Below are 16,579 nucleotides of genomic sequence, written 5' to 3' on the forward strand. Positions count from 1 at the left end.
GCAGCTCCTCAACACAAACCGAGTCTTGACTCTGGAGCTAGTGCCATGGGCGAAGGGTCCCCTCGTGGCGCTAGATTTTTGTACCTGAGCTCGAGTCGACACATCGGGCTTCGGTTTCTTGCCTGACTTCGCGCGCGCTCCCCGCTGCTTCGCCATGAACTCGGACGCGATCTGGTGCGGAGGGTCAAGACACCAGTGGTGTTCGGTACTGTGCTTTCGAGGATATTCCGATTGCCGGTCTTCAATACTCAATCACAGAAGGTTCCCTAGAACAGCTGATTGCCGGAGAGCAGTAGTGGAACCATTTGAGGTTGAGTTCGTAATATTATCTATATATCATAAAACTACCTCAAGCAGAATACATTTGATGGAGTCAAAACATCTCAATCGTCAGAGTCATAGTCATCATCCGGCAGCAGGCTCCGGTACCGACGACTAGCGAGATCTTCCTCTAAGCCGCCCTCACTTTCGGGGTCGACATATCCTAAAAAGGGTGTGTCAGTCAGATGTCAACGAAAATCATCAAGGCGATGTAGACTTACCATCACCACCAAAGAAACTCAACGCCACTGGCAAGAATAACAAAGCGTGCGAACTGGCGAGGATGACCAGAGCCAGCCAGATGCGGAAATAATAGATCTCGAATATCTTGCTCCTTGTGAATGCCAGAACTGTAACTCCCAGGAATTTTGTGATTGTAATGCCACTGAAGACACTGCCTCCAACATTCACGAGAGCTGTCCAGGCACGTAGATCTTTGCCCCGGAACTTATGTCTTGCACGTTCCATGACTGATTTGCTTGGGAACATGAATGCTCTGGCAATATGTGCACAGAATTCGACGCCGATGCCAACGCATATGACCAAGTTAACAAGTGACACAGCATTCAGTGAAACACCTGCCACTGCCATAACGCCGATAATGTCGACAACAATCATGATGACAGTGAAAGCCACAACTGCTCCTGTCAACAACGAGCCGAGTAGAGATGAAGTTAGAATGAAAATGATTGCAACCGCCACCAATAGTAGAGTAGCAGTGAGACGGACAATATTGCTATACTGATCGAAGAAAATGTAGTGTTTGCTGTATGGGAAGACATCAATGTTGTGACGTTTTGAGATGTCGCTCGAAATTCTTCGTGCAGCAGCAAAAGAATTAATGAAATCGCTTTGCCCTTGAAGTGGTGTATGAAAGGTTCGGAAGTGGCTTGCAGGTATATCGGTGTGCTTTTTGTCGATCACAACAGCATTAGAGTATGCTGCCTGTCCACCATTCGGACATTCCTCATCGGTAGGTGCATGGAGCCATTTAGTGGCATAGTGAATGAATTCCTCGCCTTCAGGCATGCCTGATAGAGTGATATTCCAGTCATCTTCTGCGAAGCAGGTGTCCCCGTTGTCATCCTTACAGCAATCGGAAATCGGATTCAACCAGTAGAAGAAATCATCGATCCAACTCGCAGTAGCTGAATTGATATAGCTGACTTCTGGTCGTTTCGACTCCTGCTCGAGAATATAAGACAAGGAGTATTCGTCACAAGTAGTGAATCTACCGCAAACCTGTTGTTGATGAGTTCTTGAGGTTGTATTCAAATTGCGTGTAACGAAATAAACCGGGGGCCCGGAGCCAAAGTAGGCATATAGATCGTTGAAGTAAGGAATCATGTAAGAGTCCGACGGAATTGCGATACGTTGATCCAGTCCAAGTTCAACCTCGGGAAGGAGCGCAATTGCTGCAGCAAAGAGAGTGACGAATGCGGTCAGGATGAAAGTCTTGACCTTGTTGTCCAAGATAACTGGCGCGTAGGTTTTCCGGATAAAGCGTTGCAACCAACCTTCTTCATCACTACCGAAGAAATGGCCAGGAAGATTTGCAGCATTTGCACGCCTTACCGTAACACAGGGAAAGCAATCCGCCCTTAGACTTTCCACACGTCGTTGATTCAAGGCCAGAACCGAAACGAACATGGTCACCTGCAATACCGCATTGATAAAGACCGCACCTGCAGCGTAGGCAGCGAAGTTCTTGACAGCTGGCATCCCAACAAATGCTCCCATAGCAAAGGCAATGGTTTCAGTAGATGCAGATAGTAAAATGCTTGGACCCATCCGACCCATGGCTTTGGCTACTCTCTCGTCAATCTCTTCATCTGGGTGACTGACATTGACCCTTTCGAACTCGTGTACGATGAGGAAAATATTGTCAACGCCAACTGCGAGGACCAGAAATGGGATAACTTCTGCAATTATCAAGGTCACTTTGACTCCAAGTGCAGAGAACAACCCGACCGAGCCGGACACTGACATCAGTACAATGATGATTCCGACTACGCCCAAGGTGAATTTTGATTGCACAAAGGCATTGGAAGGGTTGTTGACAAGTGATTTGAGGGAGAGACTTGCAGATCCTAGGGCGAGAGATGCATAGATGAACATCACCACATAACTGATGGCAACGATCTTGGCATCCGTGTTTGTGGACTTGTTGAGTTCTTCTTCCAAACTCCTCTCCGTATTGAAGGAGAGTCTCAAGCCACGATTAGCAGCCTGATCCTGAGCAATGAGCAGTTCATGCTTGAGAGCACTCTCCCACTCTTCAGCTCTAGCTTCAGCTTTGGTGCCTGGTTGATCATTATTGACCACCCAAGTGGTTATCAGTGCCTTTGCTTGCGCAATTTCATCAATACTGCTATAACCACCGAGAACACGGCCTGGTTGTAGAGGATCCATGAATTCGGGTAAGCAGCGCTGATCTCCTGGGTGGGCAGCACATAGTTCGATCTGTTCCTTCCAGTCTTGCATAAGTCCGGCACCGAACCAGCCACTGACCGATTGCACCACACAGGCTGAACCTGTGGGTTTGAAGCAGATATCAGAAAGTGTGATTTTGTTGTCATTGGTCATCATGCGAGAAATGCGTGCCTCGACATCGAACCACCATTCTAGATTTTCATAGGATAGAACACTGGCGTTTACAGCACCTGAGTCTCTGTCGTTGACCAGAAACGCTTGCTCCGTGCGGTAGAAAGGCCCAAAATTTGCGTCAAAAAATGCCTTCTCTTGGGCAGCGTCAGATGTTGGGCTAACCCACAAACGAACAGGGTCTCTCTCAACTTCGAACTTTAACCAACCAAGACTGAGGAAGCCGATGAACAAGATATTTGTGGATATTGTGAGGGCAGGATATCGAGCGCAAAATCCACCAAGCCTGCTGAAGGCACGATCAAATAGCTGGTTGAGGTAGTAGTTGCGCAGCGGTCTTTCTAGCATTCCAGCATTGTGGACCAAGTCACCCTCGTCCTCATCATCACTAGGAGAGGCGTCCTGCAGAAGCTGCAGTCGCTCGGTCTTTCTTCGCTTGTGTCTCCTATAGGCGATGTGTCCAGAAATCGCTGTAACCAGGAGAAGTAGCGAGATGGTATAGATAATGATGACGGCGAAAGAGAGGCAAGGAAGCTTCCCCACGTGGCAGTATTCCGCCGAGTGAACAGGGTCGAGTGTAGGACATACCGCCGGACAATCGACACAGCTGCAACGATAATTGGGATCGGTGTCATTACAGGCGTATGACTTTGGATTGCTCGGTTCCAAGCCATCCGAATCATTGTAGCGCGATTTCTCCAGAAAATTGATCTGAAACGGACTGCCGAGAAACTTCTTGTCGCCCAAGAACTTGAGAAATTCAGAATAGTTCTGAGCGCCTCCGCCGATGAATGCCATGGCTTTCCCACCACTGGCGCCGTTCTTGACCTCTTTGCAGCTGTCGTAAAAGCTACTCTGGTACTCCTTTGACCAAATGTTGTCCAGTTCCGTCACCACATCATTCCCAGCGGAGGACTTGCCCGTCTCGGTAACATTGACGAAAGTAGACTGATCGGGAGAACAGGTGAATGTGCAGAATAAATTGAAGAAATTCTCCTTGCAAGCAGGACACGAGGCGATGATCTTCTCGGCAAGCTTGAGATTCTTTGACAGGGCATCGACTTGCTCTTCCTTGCAACAAACGTCGGAATCTTTCCACTGCGGTCCGCACAGGTCCACTATCTTTTGGCGCACTTCATCGGATGGTGGCGCGGCCTTTCCATTGTCTGGGCAGGGCAGATCAGAGCCGAAAAAGCCCTGCTTTCCACAGTGACCTCGGATGGCGCAACGCCCAGGTTCGTGCAGAGGAGTAGCTAATGACGCAGCTACTAGAGGTATGGAGGAAACAGCAGCCAGCGCTGTGAAAAAAGAGGAAGGGAGCCACATCGAGGCGGATCAGCTTGGTGCAAGTGAAGCGGTGCCCTTCTTCGACTAGTTGTTTGTTGATGGTAGAGTTGTGGTTATGATTGCATCATGAAAGAGGAAGAGGAGGGCGGAGGCTTGAGAGGTGATGGGAGTCTAGCAGGTCCCGGGACTGTCGGTCGAAGGCAAGGTTGTGTATGTTGGGAGTAGATTATTTATGATCAGAGGACTGAAGCAGGCAAACGGGCAGTTGTAGGCAGGAAGAACGCAGAAGTGAGGGCAGCTGCTGTCTGTTGGCAAATGACGGGTCAATGACTGAACCTCGGAGTCGGAGAAAGTGTTTCCACTTCCCTTCCGAGAAACTGGGACGTCACTGCCATATTGACTATCGGCTGGCGCCTTCCTCCATGTCTTTTCAAATCCCATCCAAATCGGAGAATTGATGATCCTCGATTTGATCGGCCGCCACTGGGGCTCCAAGTTAGCCTTCTACTACGTGTGGCTTGTCAGGTACCAAGTACGAGGTACAGAGCCCATCACATGTATGATTCCCTTAGGCGCCTTTGCAAACGGTCTGCATCTAAGCAGCCACCTGGGCAGCCAAAGTCTTAGAGATCATCCAGAATCAAGTTTTCACCACCAAAATGAATTTGTTCAGGCTTTTGTCTCTTTTCTAGCAGGGTGTGTAAAATACATGTGGTCGAAAAGGAATTCGCTCACCATCTGTCACTAAGGAAAAATGAAAGCTCCAACTTTGGGTGTCATACCTTGATCTGACTTGACCTTAACCTGACCTGACTCGATATGACTAGAAGACCAGCCTTCGTAAGGCCCTTCCTCTGTCCTGCCCAACTCCGGTTGAATCATCTCCGTCCTTGTCAAGCCCAGATCCTGGTCTCTCGTATGGCGCCTCCCATGAATGATTGCACAATCCCCACAATCGCTGGAATCTGCGATCGATGCTTTTTCATATCTCTCTACGAATGCGTCTCTGCTTCAACTCTCCCCAGAGACCGCCGCTGGCTTGTTGTCGGATCCCTTGACGTCCGAACCTCTTCCTTCAGAGGGTCCGTCGCCGGGTTTGCCCTGGAATCCGCCACGGCCTCCACCACGACCGCCTCGTCCACCTCGCTCATCGCCCCGGCCACCTCGGCCACGACCGCGAAATCCACCACGACCTCGTCCACCTTCACTATCACTTGCGCCGCCACTTTGATACCCAGCGCGAGTCGTAGGGGTGTTGGCCGCGCTTGATGCTCCACGGTTGCTTCCCTGCCACGTGCCCGCTCCTCCTTGGCTATGGTTGTCGCGTTGGTGGAATGTTGACTGCTTCTCTTCAAAGAACACAATCTTGGGCATTCGACCTCCCGCACCCTTGTGTTTCGAAATCTCTCCTTGTGCGCGAAGCAAAGCCCCTTGAGCAATGTCATGGTTGTCGAACTGAACTTTCCAGTTAAAGAACTTGCTACCCAACCGGACGATGGACTTGATCTTGTCGCGATCTTCCTCGGCAATCAATTCCCTAGCTCCTTGCTCACTTTCCGCATTGGCCACATAGAGAGCCGTAGGGGCTTTACGGTCGACGGGAGAGGTTCCGACCTTGGCCTTTGCTGCATCACTCTCCGCGCCCTTGTCACCGCTCGCACCGTTGGTGGCCGGAGTAGCGGGCTTATTCACCGGTACAGACGTGGTCGGGACGGAGGTCGATGAAGGTTGAGGCGTAAGAGGCTTAGCCTGAGTAACCGGTGGTGCTGGTGATGCAGCCGAAGGTGGTGTTGCAGACTTGGGACCAGGAGTCGATCCAGTTGGAGCGGGTCTTGGTTGCTGCTGTTGAGGTTGTGGTTTCTGTTGTTGAGGGAAGGGCTGCTGTGGTGCTTGGAAGTGCGGAGCACGGTTTTGTGCCGGGCCCGTGGGTGCAGCAGCTGGGCCAGGAACCGGTGCAACGGGAGCTGTCGACGTAGAGGGCTGCTGAGGGAGTTGACCTCCTGCAGTAGGTTTCCCGCGATGGGCAAAATTGAATCCTTGCGCACGCATCTCCGTACCTATTCGACCTCCGTCGATCTCGAGAACCAGATAGCCAAAGGCCGCATCTGCGAGATTGAAATTCCACATATTTTTAAATGCACTCTCGTCCACTTGACCTGCTGCACCACCTCCTCCTACGGGTCCACCAAAGGGATTGCCTCCGTTGGCCGTGCTCGGCATCTTCTCGACAATCTCCAATGCACTGTGTAGAAGGGTTTTGTGGCTGGCATTCGACTCTATGGCTTGCTCGACATCCATCTTGACCGTCTCCCAGACATCTTGGAATGAAGCCTTGGAGGCTGCAAGTTTACCACGGTAGTGATCCAGAGAAGGGTTGACGGAGAACTCGTTGTAGGAGCTGCCATAACGGAAATGCAAACCTGCGGAGATGGAAAAGTCGGCTTTGAGGGTTACCGAGAGTTGATTGAGAATTCCATCTCTTGCCGGAGAAGCATGGGTTAAGAAGATGCGAGTTTCGGAAGGATCGTAGACACGATTGGCCGTGTCAATCAGGGCTCCGATCTGAAGAAGGGTTGTCCACATCGTGCCTTGACCACCTGCTATGTAGGTCTTGCCTTCACCATTATCGAATAGCTTGTGGATGACAACCGCGCCACCGAGACCCAACAGACGTAACTTCACTCCACCAATGTCAAGCAGTCTCGAGTTCACTTCGTCAATAATGTGCAGATTGTCGACCTTGTATTCGCCGGATCTGAAACGTTCCAAGACTCTGACATCTTCACAAGCACCCCATACGGTGTACACAGGGACATCTAGTGTGATTTGTTTGTTCAGCAGGAGTGGCAACTCTGAGAGAGGAAGCTGATCAGGCGAAAACATTTGCTTGATGGGCCGAGGAGGGTTAGGTTGTGCAATTTGGCGCTTGACATTTTCAGTGAGGAGTGGGGAATATTGGGCAACATGTTTCAATGTCCTGAGCGGTATGTTAGAGGGGAATCCGCACAACTGGGGTGTATGATATCGTACTTTTCTGCTATTCTCTCCAGCGAAGTATTGTCGTAGAAGCCAAAGTCGCCGGTGTGCAGGATGTAGTCTGCCTTTGCCGTCTTTGCGAGGTCGTTGAGGGATCTGAGATAGCCTAAGAGTAAGACATCAGCGATTAAAACTATGAAGTAAGGCTTTTGTAGGATCAACCGACCTCTCACATCTGCAATACAGAGAACTCGAATTGGACCAGACTGGATAATCCGGCCATTGTTGGGGAGGAGAGCCTGGGCACCGGGAACAGGGCCAGAAGCGTTTCCATTAGGTAGATATTGATTTTGGTACTGAGATCGGTCCTGTCGGCGAAGAATGATTAGCGGAACCGCCACGGGGGTAATATCTCTAGTGGCCATGATGATTGATGTTCATGGGAATGGTGGGATTGGAAGGGGAGGGCGATGAAGGAAAGAGTCGAAGTGAGGAAGAGACTCACTGAAGCCATTTGTGAAGGAGAGGTACAGAGGGCGCGCAACTTGAAGCAGTGCTCAGCCGTGGGTGACAAGTCGAAGTGAATGAGGCTGCTTGAGGAGGGTGCGGCAGAAGCAAGACAATTAGTATTAGAGACAAGTGTGATGCAGAACACAGCGCGCGCAGAGACCACTTGTTTCGATGATACGAGAGACAAGATAAAAACGCGGTAATGGTTGTAGTGAGGAAATGAGGATTCCGAGGAAGATGTGATGGTTAAAGACGTTGAATAAAACAAAAAGGTGAACGGGCTGTTCTTTTCCCAGACTCAGATCAGACCTCACCATCTGAACTTGAACTCCCAGAAGCTGATCACGTCTGGAGTATCCTTGGCATTGAACGCTAACCTTGCCCGAAGTGGTATCACTCATAATTAGCGTGGATTCGACGATCACGTGCTGGTCTAGTCTATCACTAAGTGCTCTGCCAGAGCACGCAGTGCATTCGCTCTGCATATTCATTGAATCATAGAGAAAAAGGTGTATGGTTGTTCACACGGTCGAGCATCACTGGTTCTCATGACTATGTGGAGATGGTTGAATGTCGTCTTTATCAAGGTGCACTGTACATCAGAAACAATGTGAATTTTGCTCAGATATTATCAGCCATTTGAAGTGCCCACCTATGCTTAAAAGATAGAATATATGTATAGATTTTTCCACTTCCAGATATCCTAGCCAGGGTAATACCTGGCCAGTGATGTGTGCAAGTGTCCATGAATTGGTACAGGAGTGAAAAAAAAAGACCTCCAATCTTCGTCAAGTTCAACCCAGATTTAGCATCTTGAGCGCCTCGTAGCTTGAGCATGCCACCTGGGGCTGCAGATAACTCTCATTCCATTTTAATGGTATCATATGCCCTTCCGGACTCGACCTGAAAAACTCCCCATGGCTCATCTGAACCATATCATCCCATGTCGTTGATTCCATCCCATGGCAAATGCCATCCATGCCTCGGCTAAGATCACCTGGCGGATCCCAAGATTTTGTCCACATCCTTCTTGTCCACCACTGCACCACCCTCGGAACATTTGGCTTTGGCTCGAAGCTCGCTACACAAGTTGTCAATGTCAATCTCTCCATTGCGGAACTTTTCCATAGATTGAAGACGATCCCTGCACCCTGTTAGTATGGGACATGTTTACACGGAATTATCATCACTCACCAAATTTTGTTGCATGTCATCGGTTTATCGTTATTAGGTACAACTTCTTCGCCGTCCTTTGCCATGTTGACCTGCCTCATGAGGTCATTCTTTGCGGGTGGCTCCACTGTCAGATCGGTGTAGTTATGCAGAGGGCTGCCGAGATCCGGTAGAGGATAAGCATCATTGAAGAAGGATCCAAAGTCTTGTGAGAGAACATTATCTTGAGTCTCACGGTAGTCGCCGAACAGTACCGGGTCAAAACCGTTGTTGTTCTGTTGGGCAAGCCAGTTGATTCCATTCATTTCGAAGCCAGCCTCGCCAGTGTAGCCTAACGTTTTATCGTTAGACATGTTCAAGATTGGAGGAATTGGGTCATCAATGCAGCCGCAGGCCTGGGAAATTTGTTTGCAAAGGTAGTCCTTACCTCCAAATGCAAGTTGATTTTCCTCCGTGATAGGATTGAGGTTGAACTCGGTCAATTTATTGGCCGGCGAATTCAAGCTTGGCTCAGGGGAAGTGCCAATCGACGAAATGGCATTCTGTGACTCGGCTGAGGAAGCAGGAGAATCCGATGTTGAGATGCTGGAGTTAGAATAGACTCCTGGAACGTTGGCCAACGCTCCGTTGTCGAGACTGCGACGGCCAGTTTGTGCGTTGCCATTGAGTGCAGTTTGGGGGAAATAACCTCCGAGAGAACTATGCCGGCTCGCTTCCAATATCGATGGGCTGAACAGACCCGAAAGACTGTCCACACTACCTAAATTATCCTTTTGCTGAGGCTGAGGTTGAGGCGAAGCAGTGTAAGTACTACTCATCGGAGATTGGCTCAAGGAGCCGAATCTGGCAGGCTGGTTCTGTTGCGATATTGAAGAATTAGAGCGTCTGGCCCCATTAGTCTGACCCATCGCGGGTGAATTTGATGTTCCATTGCTTGCAGATCTTTTCGCAGCAGTAGCTTGCTTGTTCTGCGAGCCAGTTGTGTTGAAGAGATTCGTCGCAGGCATTGGAGGGAGATCTCCAAACTTGGGAAATTCAAATTGGAAGTCGTTCTGGTTGTTGGCAGACGATTTTCGGGCTTGATTTTGACCCACGGGTTGCGATGATCGGTTCAAACCATTGCTGCTAATCCAGGACAGCCGTTTGCGGTACTCCTTGAGTTCAACCTGCAGGCGTTCAACTTGAGCTCTAAGAAGACCATTTTCGTGGGTGGCAGATTCCGAAGATTTTTCCAGATCCTCCACCTTTGTTTCCAAATCTTTCAAATGCTTTTCTTTCCTCTCACGGAACGCTCGTTGGGCAGCGCGATTTTGGGCCTTGCGTTTCTGCTTCTGTTAGACCAGCATATGGAAGGTAGGGAAATCTCGACACTTACAGATGTGGGCTCGACAGTCAACGGCTTTCTACCGGGTTTCTTTGCCGTCTTATCTTCACCCTCACGTCTCTTGCCGCCACCTTCGTCGTCGTCGTCTTGTCCATCGATACTTTTGCGCTTATCGTGCAGATCGCCGGGTAAATCGCCAATCATCCGCCCTGCCTCTTCATCGTAGCCGAAAGAGTCGTCAAAGTCGCCATCGGGGTCAAAGTCAAGATATGGACTCTCATCAGAGAAGTCAAGATGACCCGATCCCGGAGCACTGGACATGTTTGGAGTGAATGAGGCTGCTTGTGGAGTGGTTTTTTGAGTACTGGATCCGGATAATGCGTCGGATTGTTGGTTAGAATTCAATGCGGCCAGCAACAATTCCTGTTGATCAGAAGATAGATAGAGATCGCTAACAGCGTTTCGTGACATCAAAGCGGTGGATTATGCTCGGATGGTGACCAAAAAGAATGATGTCAATGGCGGAGATGGATAAGAACAGGTCGGAAGCAAATGCGCGGGGAGCGACGGAATCCGTGGGAAATGTAGGTGAATACGAAACGCCTCCCTCTACCGCTGAGGCAGTATCAAGAGGCTTTGTAAGGTCAATCTCCTGAAATCAACAATCTTGGGGGAAAGAATTGTCTGGAGGGAAAGGGTGTTGAAGTGTGGTTGGAACAGTATGGAAGTCGAGGCGGGTGGGGGTAGAAATGGCAGAGCAGAGGTACAGCCGGTGGAGGGACGCCAATCGACACACCACCGTGATGCACTTGAATGGAGTTGGCCGGGGTCTTGTTTTATTGGACCAAACTAACTCACATTGAGAGGGGCGAGAAGAAAAGATAGAATCAGTACCAGTGGGCAAAAGACTTGAGGAGGAGAGGAGAGGAAAGAAATGATGAGATCAATTGTCAATTCCCAATTGAAGAGTCAGACTCGGACGCTGCAGGGCATGGCACGGGAGGAGGTTGCACCGCCGAACAAGCCTACCCAAGTCCAAAGTCCAGAGCCTAAAGCCCGGGACCCCAAGAGCCAGCTAGACATTGGCCCTGGAAACCTACGAGGTGCTCGGGAGCCAGCAAGATTGATGAGACCCTGCCAAGCACCTGCCTAAGGGTTCTTCCTTTCTGCGCCCTATGCCCCACTGGCTTTAACTGTGAGGACCCCGAGGGGGCACCAAACAGGTACCTGGGTCGTCAATTATAGCCTAGCCGTGCCTATGTTGTACTGAGATATACTAGCATGCTACGGCGACATAGCCGGATCTGCTTTCTCTTCGCGGCCATTTGCCTCCTCCTGACGAAATCCGACTGACCAGCTTGGACTCCAGTTTAAGAACGAGGATGCAGACTCAGCCTGGTGATCTTGAAGCGAAAATCACAGAGTGCCTGGCTGTCAGTGGAGGAAAACCGCTCGCAGACCAGGGTGAGCAGTGGCAAACCGAGAGGGAGGGGACCATGTCCACCAAAGTCGTAGCTATCGAGGTTGATTTCTAAGCGGGCTGGAGTCGCGACTGGTCCATGCTCATCTCTCAAGGTCCATACCAATACTAATTCAGCAATCCCTCTTTTCCTGCTCAATGAAAATCAGGCATCCCTCCCGCCCGTCATCTCAGACTATGAAACAACCAGCCACTTATATCGATCCATTTCTGGGCCTTGAGTGTTGGTGATACGAGTGCACTGTGTGAGCATGAAGCACCTTCGGCCTTTCGCCTTTGAGACTCTTGCGAAAGACGTCATCGGTGAACGGGCAGCCCTCTGAACAACAATTAGCTCGCTTGCTTCACTGCAGGACGATTGTAGACCAGGTCGTTTTTCACAGTATCACCTGAGCATCCGGAGCAAGGAGGTCAAGGGGGTTGTAGTCTGAAACTGACAGATATCCTCCTGCTTGATAGCATACCTCTGTGTATGTCTCGAGCCTTCACGGAAAAGCGATGACGACTGCTGAGAGACATCTACTCCGTAGAGAATACAAGTTCGTGGTGCAGATAAGTGTAGGTCTATTCCATACAGTACTCCGCTTTTGCAGTATCTTGCAGGACTGCTCTTAGAATCCCGGCCTGAGGCACAATATTTCGTATTCGGGAGTGAAGACTACCTAAATACCTAATGATCTCTCGTTCCAGTTTGATGGTGGTCGCTTCAAGAAGTCGGAACAGCTTTCCGCATGACTTCCCAAAGTTCTTCCGTTCCGAGGCAGGTGGGGATCGAGTAAAAGCTTGGCAGTTCATCCTGCAAGCACGGCTGTACTCGGTCCCTGCAGTGACAACGATCCTCCCAGTTCTCTTTATCGTTACCCTTCTTGGTTCTCTCTCTAACTCCCTACGAGTAGTACTCAACATCAAGGAAAGGTAGAGGTCACTCTATAATCAATTGTGAATACTCTCGCCAAGACGACATTTTGGTTCGTGATCATTCTTCTCTCATAACGCTCGTTGCAATTCTTTGACGACATCACTCCCAAGCTCAACTGCAAAAACATGAGTTCCTCGGAGGTGCAAGCCCTTGAGAATGAGGTCAAAGAATACAAACTACAACTCGAAACCGTCCAATTGAGTCTACAAAATGATCCGGAGAACGCTGAATTGGAGAGTCTCCAGGCAGAACTTGAAGAAGTCATTTCCCTCACCGAATCTGCCATTGCAGAACTAAAGCCTGCCTCAGTCTCAGCCCGAGCCCCCAGCCCACCACAGTCACAAGTAAAGGAGAAATGGTCAAAGCAGAATCATCCAGCCTATCAGGCTGGATATCGCAAACCCGAGGCCGAACCCGAGGAGCCCACCACAACCACCACGTTTTCGGTCAATGACACTGTATCTGCGAGATGGAAGTCGGGCGATGGTGCATACTACACAGCAAGGATCACATCCATCACTGGTTCTGCCAGCGATCCCGTCTACATTGTGACATTCAAAAATTATGGAAACAATGAAACATTGCGAGCAAAAGACATCAAACCGCTGGCAACTGATCCAAGGAAACGTAAGGCTGATAACATATCAGGCACTTCCACCCCGACTTCCACCCCGGCCAACCCCAATATCATCTCTGCGGCGGCAAGCGTCGATCCCACCCTGGCTCAACAAGCCCGACGCGAACCTAGCAAGGTTAGCGATGGACCAATCCGACCGGCCAAAATCCCTCGAAAAGTCAAAGCCAACAAAGAATTAGAGGCTGGCAAGAACAAGTGGCAAGACTTCGCTGCCAAGTCCAAGATTGGTAAAATGCAGAAGAAGGACAGTATGTTCAGGACAGGAGATGGCGTCAACGCTCGAGGTAAGATTCGTGTTGTTCTGTTTATATGCGCTTGATGCTAACTTGAGGTAGTGGGTTTCACAGGTAGCGGACATGAAATGCGGAAAGATCCCTCTCGCTCGAGGCATGTTTACAATCAAGGAGGAGCAGATGATTAGAGCCTCGTTCGGAGATCATTTGCTTTCATTCTACACACTTATTTGTCATTTTGAGCGATTCACGACTTATGCCAGTCAAGTGCTGACCCGACTTGCAATTTACAGATTCATTCAGCAGAAGGGATCTTCTGGAAGTGCAAGCTCCAAAATCCATGCTTTTTCAAGACAAGTATTTTCCTGAAATTTGACTGAATTTCCATCTGACGAACCTGTGTTCATTCCCAGATATCTGGACAAGAGGTCCATGGAGGAGCTCTCCATATCGGGTTGTGGGGTTGGTCTCCTTTTTGGGAGTCTCGAATCTCTTAACCCATTCATTGTTCGTTCTCATGTGACATTATTTACTTGCCTTGCACAGTAATCACTCTGCTTACGCGCTCGAACCCTCATGATCGGTGATTGATGGTCGGATATCCTGAGAGAGGCTTGATGCTCGACTTTCGGTCTCTAGGGTACCAAGGTAGGTTCGTCCAGTCGCAAAAGCAGGTCATAATTCACCGCATCCTCACCCAGTGGTACTCCTTTGGAGCACTCTACTGGAACGATGTCGTGGTAGATTCACCGGGAATGTCCAGATTCCACAGACATGGAATGGAAGTGCAAATTTGGGACAGCAAGTGTCTCGACCCGCGTGCGACCTGTAATAACGGCGCAGTATCAGGGTGAATCATCCTTCTTCCATATAGGTAAACGCATCCCAGAAATCTTCTAGATCTTTCGAGACTCACACCACAAGTCCATAATAAGGGCATTATAGACCACCTTGTATTCTAAAACTGCTCACGACTAGCACCAGCATATTGATGACCCCCCAAAGCAAAGGCGTCCAAGTGCTCATCCTGAAATAGCCAGCATTGTAGACGGCCCCCAGAATCAAACCAACAATACTCCCAGCAAAGGTAGCCTCGAGACCGCCCAGCACGATATAGACAACAGGAACCAACCAGACCCAAGTCATCGTCTCGCCGATCGGGTTCTCACCCAGCAGCTTGCGGTTCTTGGCCGTGAGCTTCCTCCCCACGGGCGTGTTCAGATATCTCCTGCGCAGCTTGGCCGAGTGAAACTGCATGAGCACCGCCCACGTGGCGACGAAGATGTGCGCCGCGCCCACGCAGATGAGCGTCCAGAACACCACATAGCGGTAGATGTCGCTCACGTAGTACAGATACTGCGCTTCCCCGGGGTCGGCGCGCACCGGGTAGTAGAGTGCCGGCCAGTCGGGCGTCGAGTAGGAGAAGGGGACGCCCGAGTCGTAGCTGGTCATTGTTTGTCTGGTTTATCGGTCGGTGCGGAGAGGATGTTGCGTTAGATGTTTTCCATGATGCAGAGCGCGGGTGTAGGCATGCGGCGGCGTTGTTGTCCTACACCCGTCGGTTGATGTGGATTTGGGGCGTTTGTCGATGGCAGGACTGTTGAAGAAGCCAGGGCTCAGCGCGAGCATGACGGCGGAAAGTTGTGTCATCCGGCAGAACTCCGGCTTATCTTCCTTCCGCACAGTTTCTCTGGCTTTGGGACGTCAATTTCGCTTTTGACTCTTGTGCTCAACATCAACACTTTCCAATAACAATGGTACTTTTAATATTCCAGTCGGTACATAGAGCGGTCGGAGTATGGAGCCGGGTTTTAACCCCCGAAACCTGTCTCTCAACCTAAGACGTATGTTGTATGATGATAGGGGAGAATTGGCTGGCGGAGAAGTGATCCGGACATCAGATGGAGGTATTTCATCATCTCAGCGTCATCTGTTGATTTCACATACAATCTGCGCGTAGGTCAGAGGTGAGTCTGTATGATGTAGGACTATATCTTTTTGAATCTCAACAAGGGCTTTCAACACTATTCCAATGTCATCTCGCCTCTCAGTCCGTTTGTTGAAAGCACCATCACTCCTACAATCTCGGTCTAGTATCCTCCCCTTGACTACTACTTGCCTATTGAAGCAGAAAACCGTCCGACTCAACCTGGCACAGCCTCGCCTAGCAAGTCTTACCAAGCAGTTTTATAGCACCGCCGACATGTCTACCAACGATCACAATGAGTCATTCAAACTCGAAAACCTGTTCTCCGTCAAGAACAAAGTCGCCCTGATCACCGGTGGCGGCAGTGGGATTGGACTCATGGCGACTCAAGCCCTAGCCACCAACGGAGCCAAGGTCTACATCGTAGGACGCACAGAGGAGAAACTCGAGAAAGTGGCCGAGACCTACGGCAAAGACATTTCGGGTTCCATCATTCCCATCACGGCCGACGTATCCAAGAAAGACGAGATCAAGAAACTCGTCGACACGATCTCTTCCAAGGAGAAATGTCTATGCATCTTGATCAACAACGCCGGCATCGCGCTCAACACGCAACAGACAGAAGCCTCGTCGGCGGAGGAACTATCCAAGAACCTTTTCTCGGACCCGAACGAAACCTTCGAGATGTGGACCGACACGTACCGGACCAACGTGCCGCAACTCTACTTCATGACGACAGCCTTCCTCCCGCTCCTTCAGGCCGCACATAAGCACAACGACAATTTCTCCGGGGCGGTCATCAACATCAGCTCGATCAGCGGCATCGTGAAGACGTCGCAGCACCATTTCGCGTACAACGCGTCCAAAGCCGCGGCCATCCATCTGACGACAATGCTCGCCAATGAGATCGGCAGTCTGAACGGCTTGCGCATTCGCGTCAACAGCATCGCGCCGGGAGTTTTTCCCAGCGAGATGACGGCGGGCGAGAGCGATGAGAAGCAGAAGTCTCACATCCCGCGCGAGAAGTATGAGGACAAAACGACGGCGACCAGGCCGGGCGAGGATCGTGATATGGCGAATGCGATTCTCTTCGCCGCTACCAATCAGTATCTGAATGGCCAGACGGTGGCGGTCGATGGTGGGTATATCCTCAGTGCTGGGGCGGGTGCTTAAGCCTCTACTTTCCTC

The 16,579-nt window shown here is 50.3% G+C and overlaps 6 protein-coding genes across 6 annotated transcripts; 2 read left to right on the forward strand and 4 right to left on the reverse strand.

Moving 5' to 3' along the window:
- Positions 1-383: 383 nt before the first annotated feature.
- Positions 384-4,251, reverse strand: LTR84_008173 (uncharacterized protein; the record flags this gene model as incomplete). Its single annotated transcript, XM_064851722.1, has 2 exons — positions 384-484; positions 543-4,251. 2 exons carry the CDS (start codon positions 4,249-4,251, stop codon positions 384-386), a joined length of 3,810 nt encoding a protein of 1,269 aa, XP_064701963.1.
- Positions 4,252-5,223: 972 nt separating this feature from the next.
- Positions 5,224-7,613, reverse strand: LTR84_008174 (uncharacterized protein; the record flags this gene model as incomplete). Its single annotated transcript, XM_064851723.1, has 3 exons — positions 5,224-7,189; positions 7,243-7,354; positions 7,415-7,613. The coding sequence occupies 3 exons, from the start codon at positions 7,611-7,613 to the stop codon at positions 5,224-5,226; spliced, it is 2,277 nt and encodes a 758-aa protein (XP_064701964.1).
- Positions 7,614-8,691: 1,078 nt separating this feature from the next.
- LTR84_008175 (uncharacterized protein) lies at positions 8,692-10,516 on the reverse strand (the record flags this gene model as incomplete). The annotated part of the gene is made up of 3 exons (XM_064851724.1): positions 8,692-8,842; positions 8,893-10,196; positions 10,247-10,516. 3 exons carry the CDS (start codon positions 10,514-10,516, stop codon positions 8,692-8,694), a joined length of 1,725 nt encoding a protein of 574 aa, XP_064701965.1.
- Positions 10,517-12,719: 2,203 nt separating this feature from the next.
- LTR84_008176 (uncharacterized protein) lies at positions 12,720-13,652 on the forward strand (the record flags this gene model as incomplete). The annotated part of the gene is made up of 2 exons (XM_064851725.1): positions 12,720-13,515; positions 13,567-13,652. The coding sequence occupies 2 exons, from the start codon at positions 12,720-12,722 to the stop codon at positions 13,650-13,652; spliced, it is 882 nt and encodes a 293-aa protein (XP_064701966.1).
- A 751-nt stretch (positions 13,653-14,403) lies between these two features.
- On the reverse strand, positions 14,404-14,916 carry LTR84_008177 (uncharacterized protein; the record flags this gene model as incomplete). The annotated part of the gene is made up of 1 exon (XM_064851726.1): positions 14,404-14,916. One exon carries the CDS (start codon positions 14,914-14,916, stop codon positions 14,404-14,406), a length of 513 nt encoding a protein of 170 aa, XP_064701967.1.
- A 751-nt stretch (positions 14,917-15,667) lies between these two features.
- On the forward strand, positions 15,668-16,564 carry LTR84_008178 (uncharacterized protein; the record flags this gene model as incomplete). The annotated part of the gene is made up of 1 exon (XM_064851727.1): positions 15,668-16,564. The coding sequence occupies one exon, from the start codon at positions 15,668-15,670 to the stop codon at positions 16,562-16,564; it is 897 nt and encodes a 298-aa protein (XP_064701968.1).
- Between the last annotated feature and the right edge of the window lie 15 nt (positions 16,565-16,579).

This window comes from Exophiala bonariae, assembly GCF_035927105.1.
Source record: "Exophiala bonariae strain CCFEE 5792 chromosome Unknown scaffold_30, whole genome shotgun sequence".
Classification (NCBI taxonomy): Eukaryota; Fungi; Ascomycota; class Eurotiomycetes; order Chaetothyriales; family Herpotrichiellaceae; genus Exophiala; species Exophiala bonariae.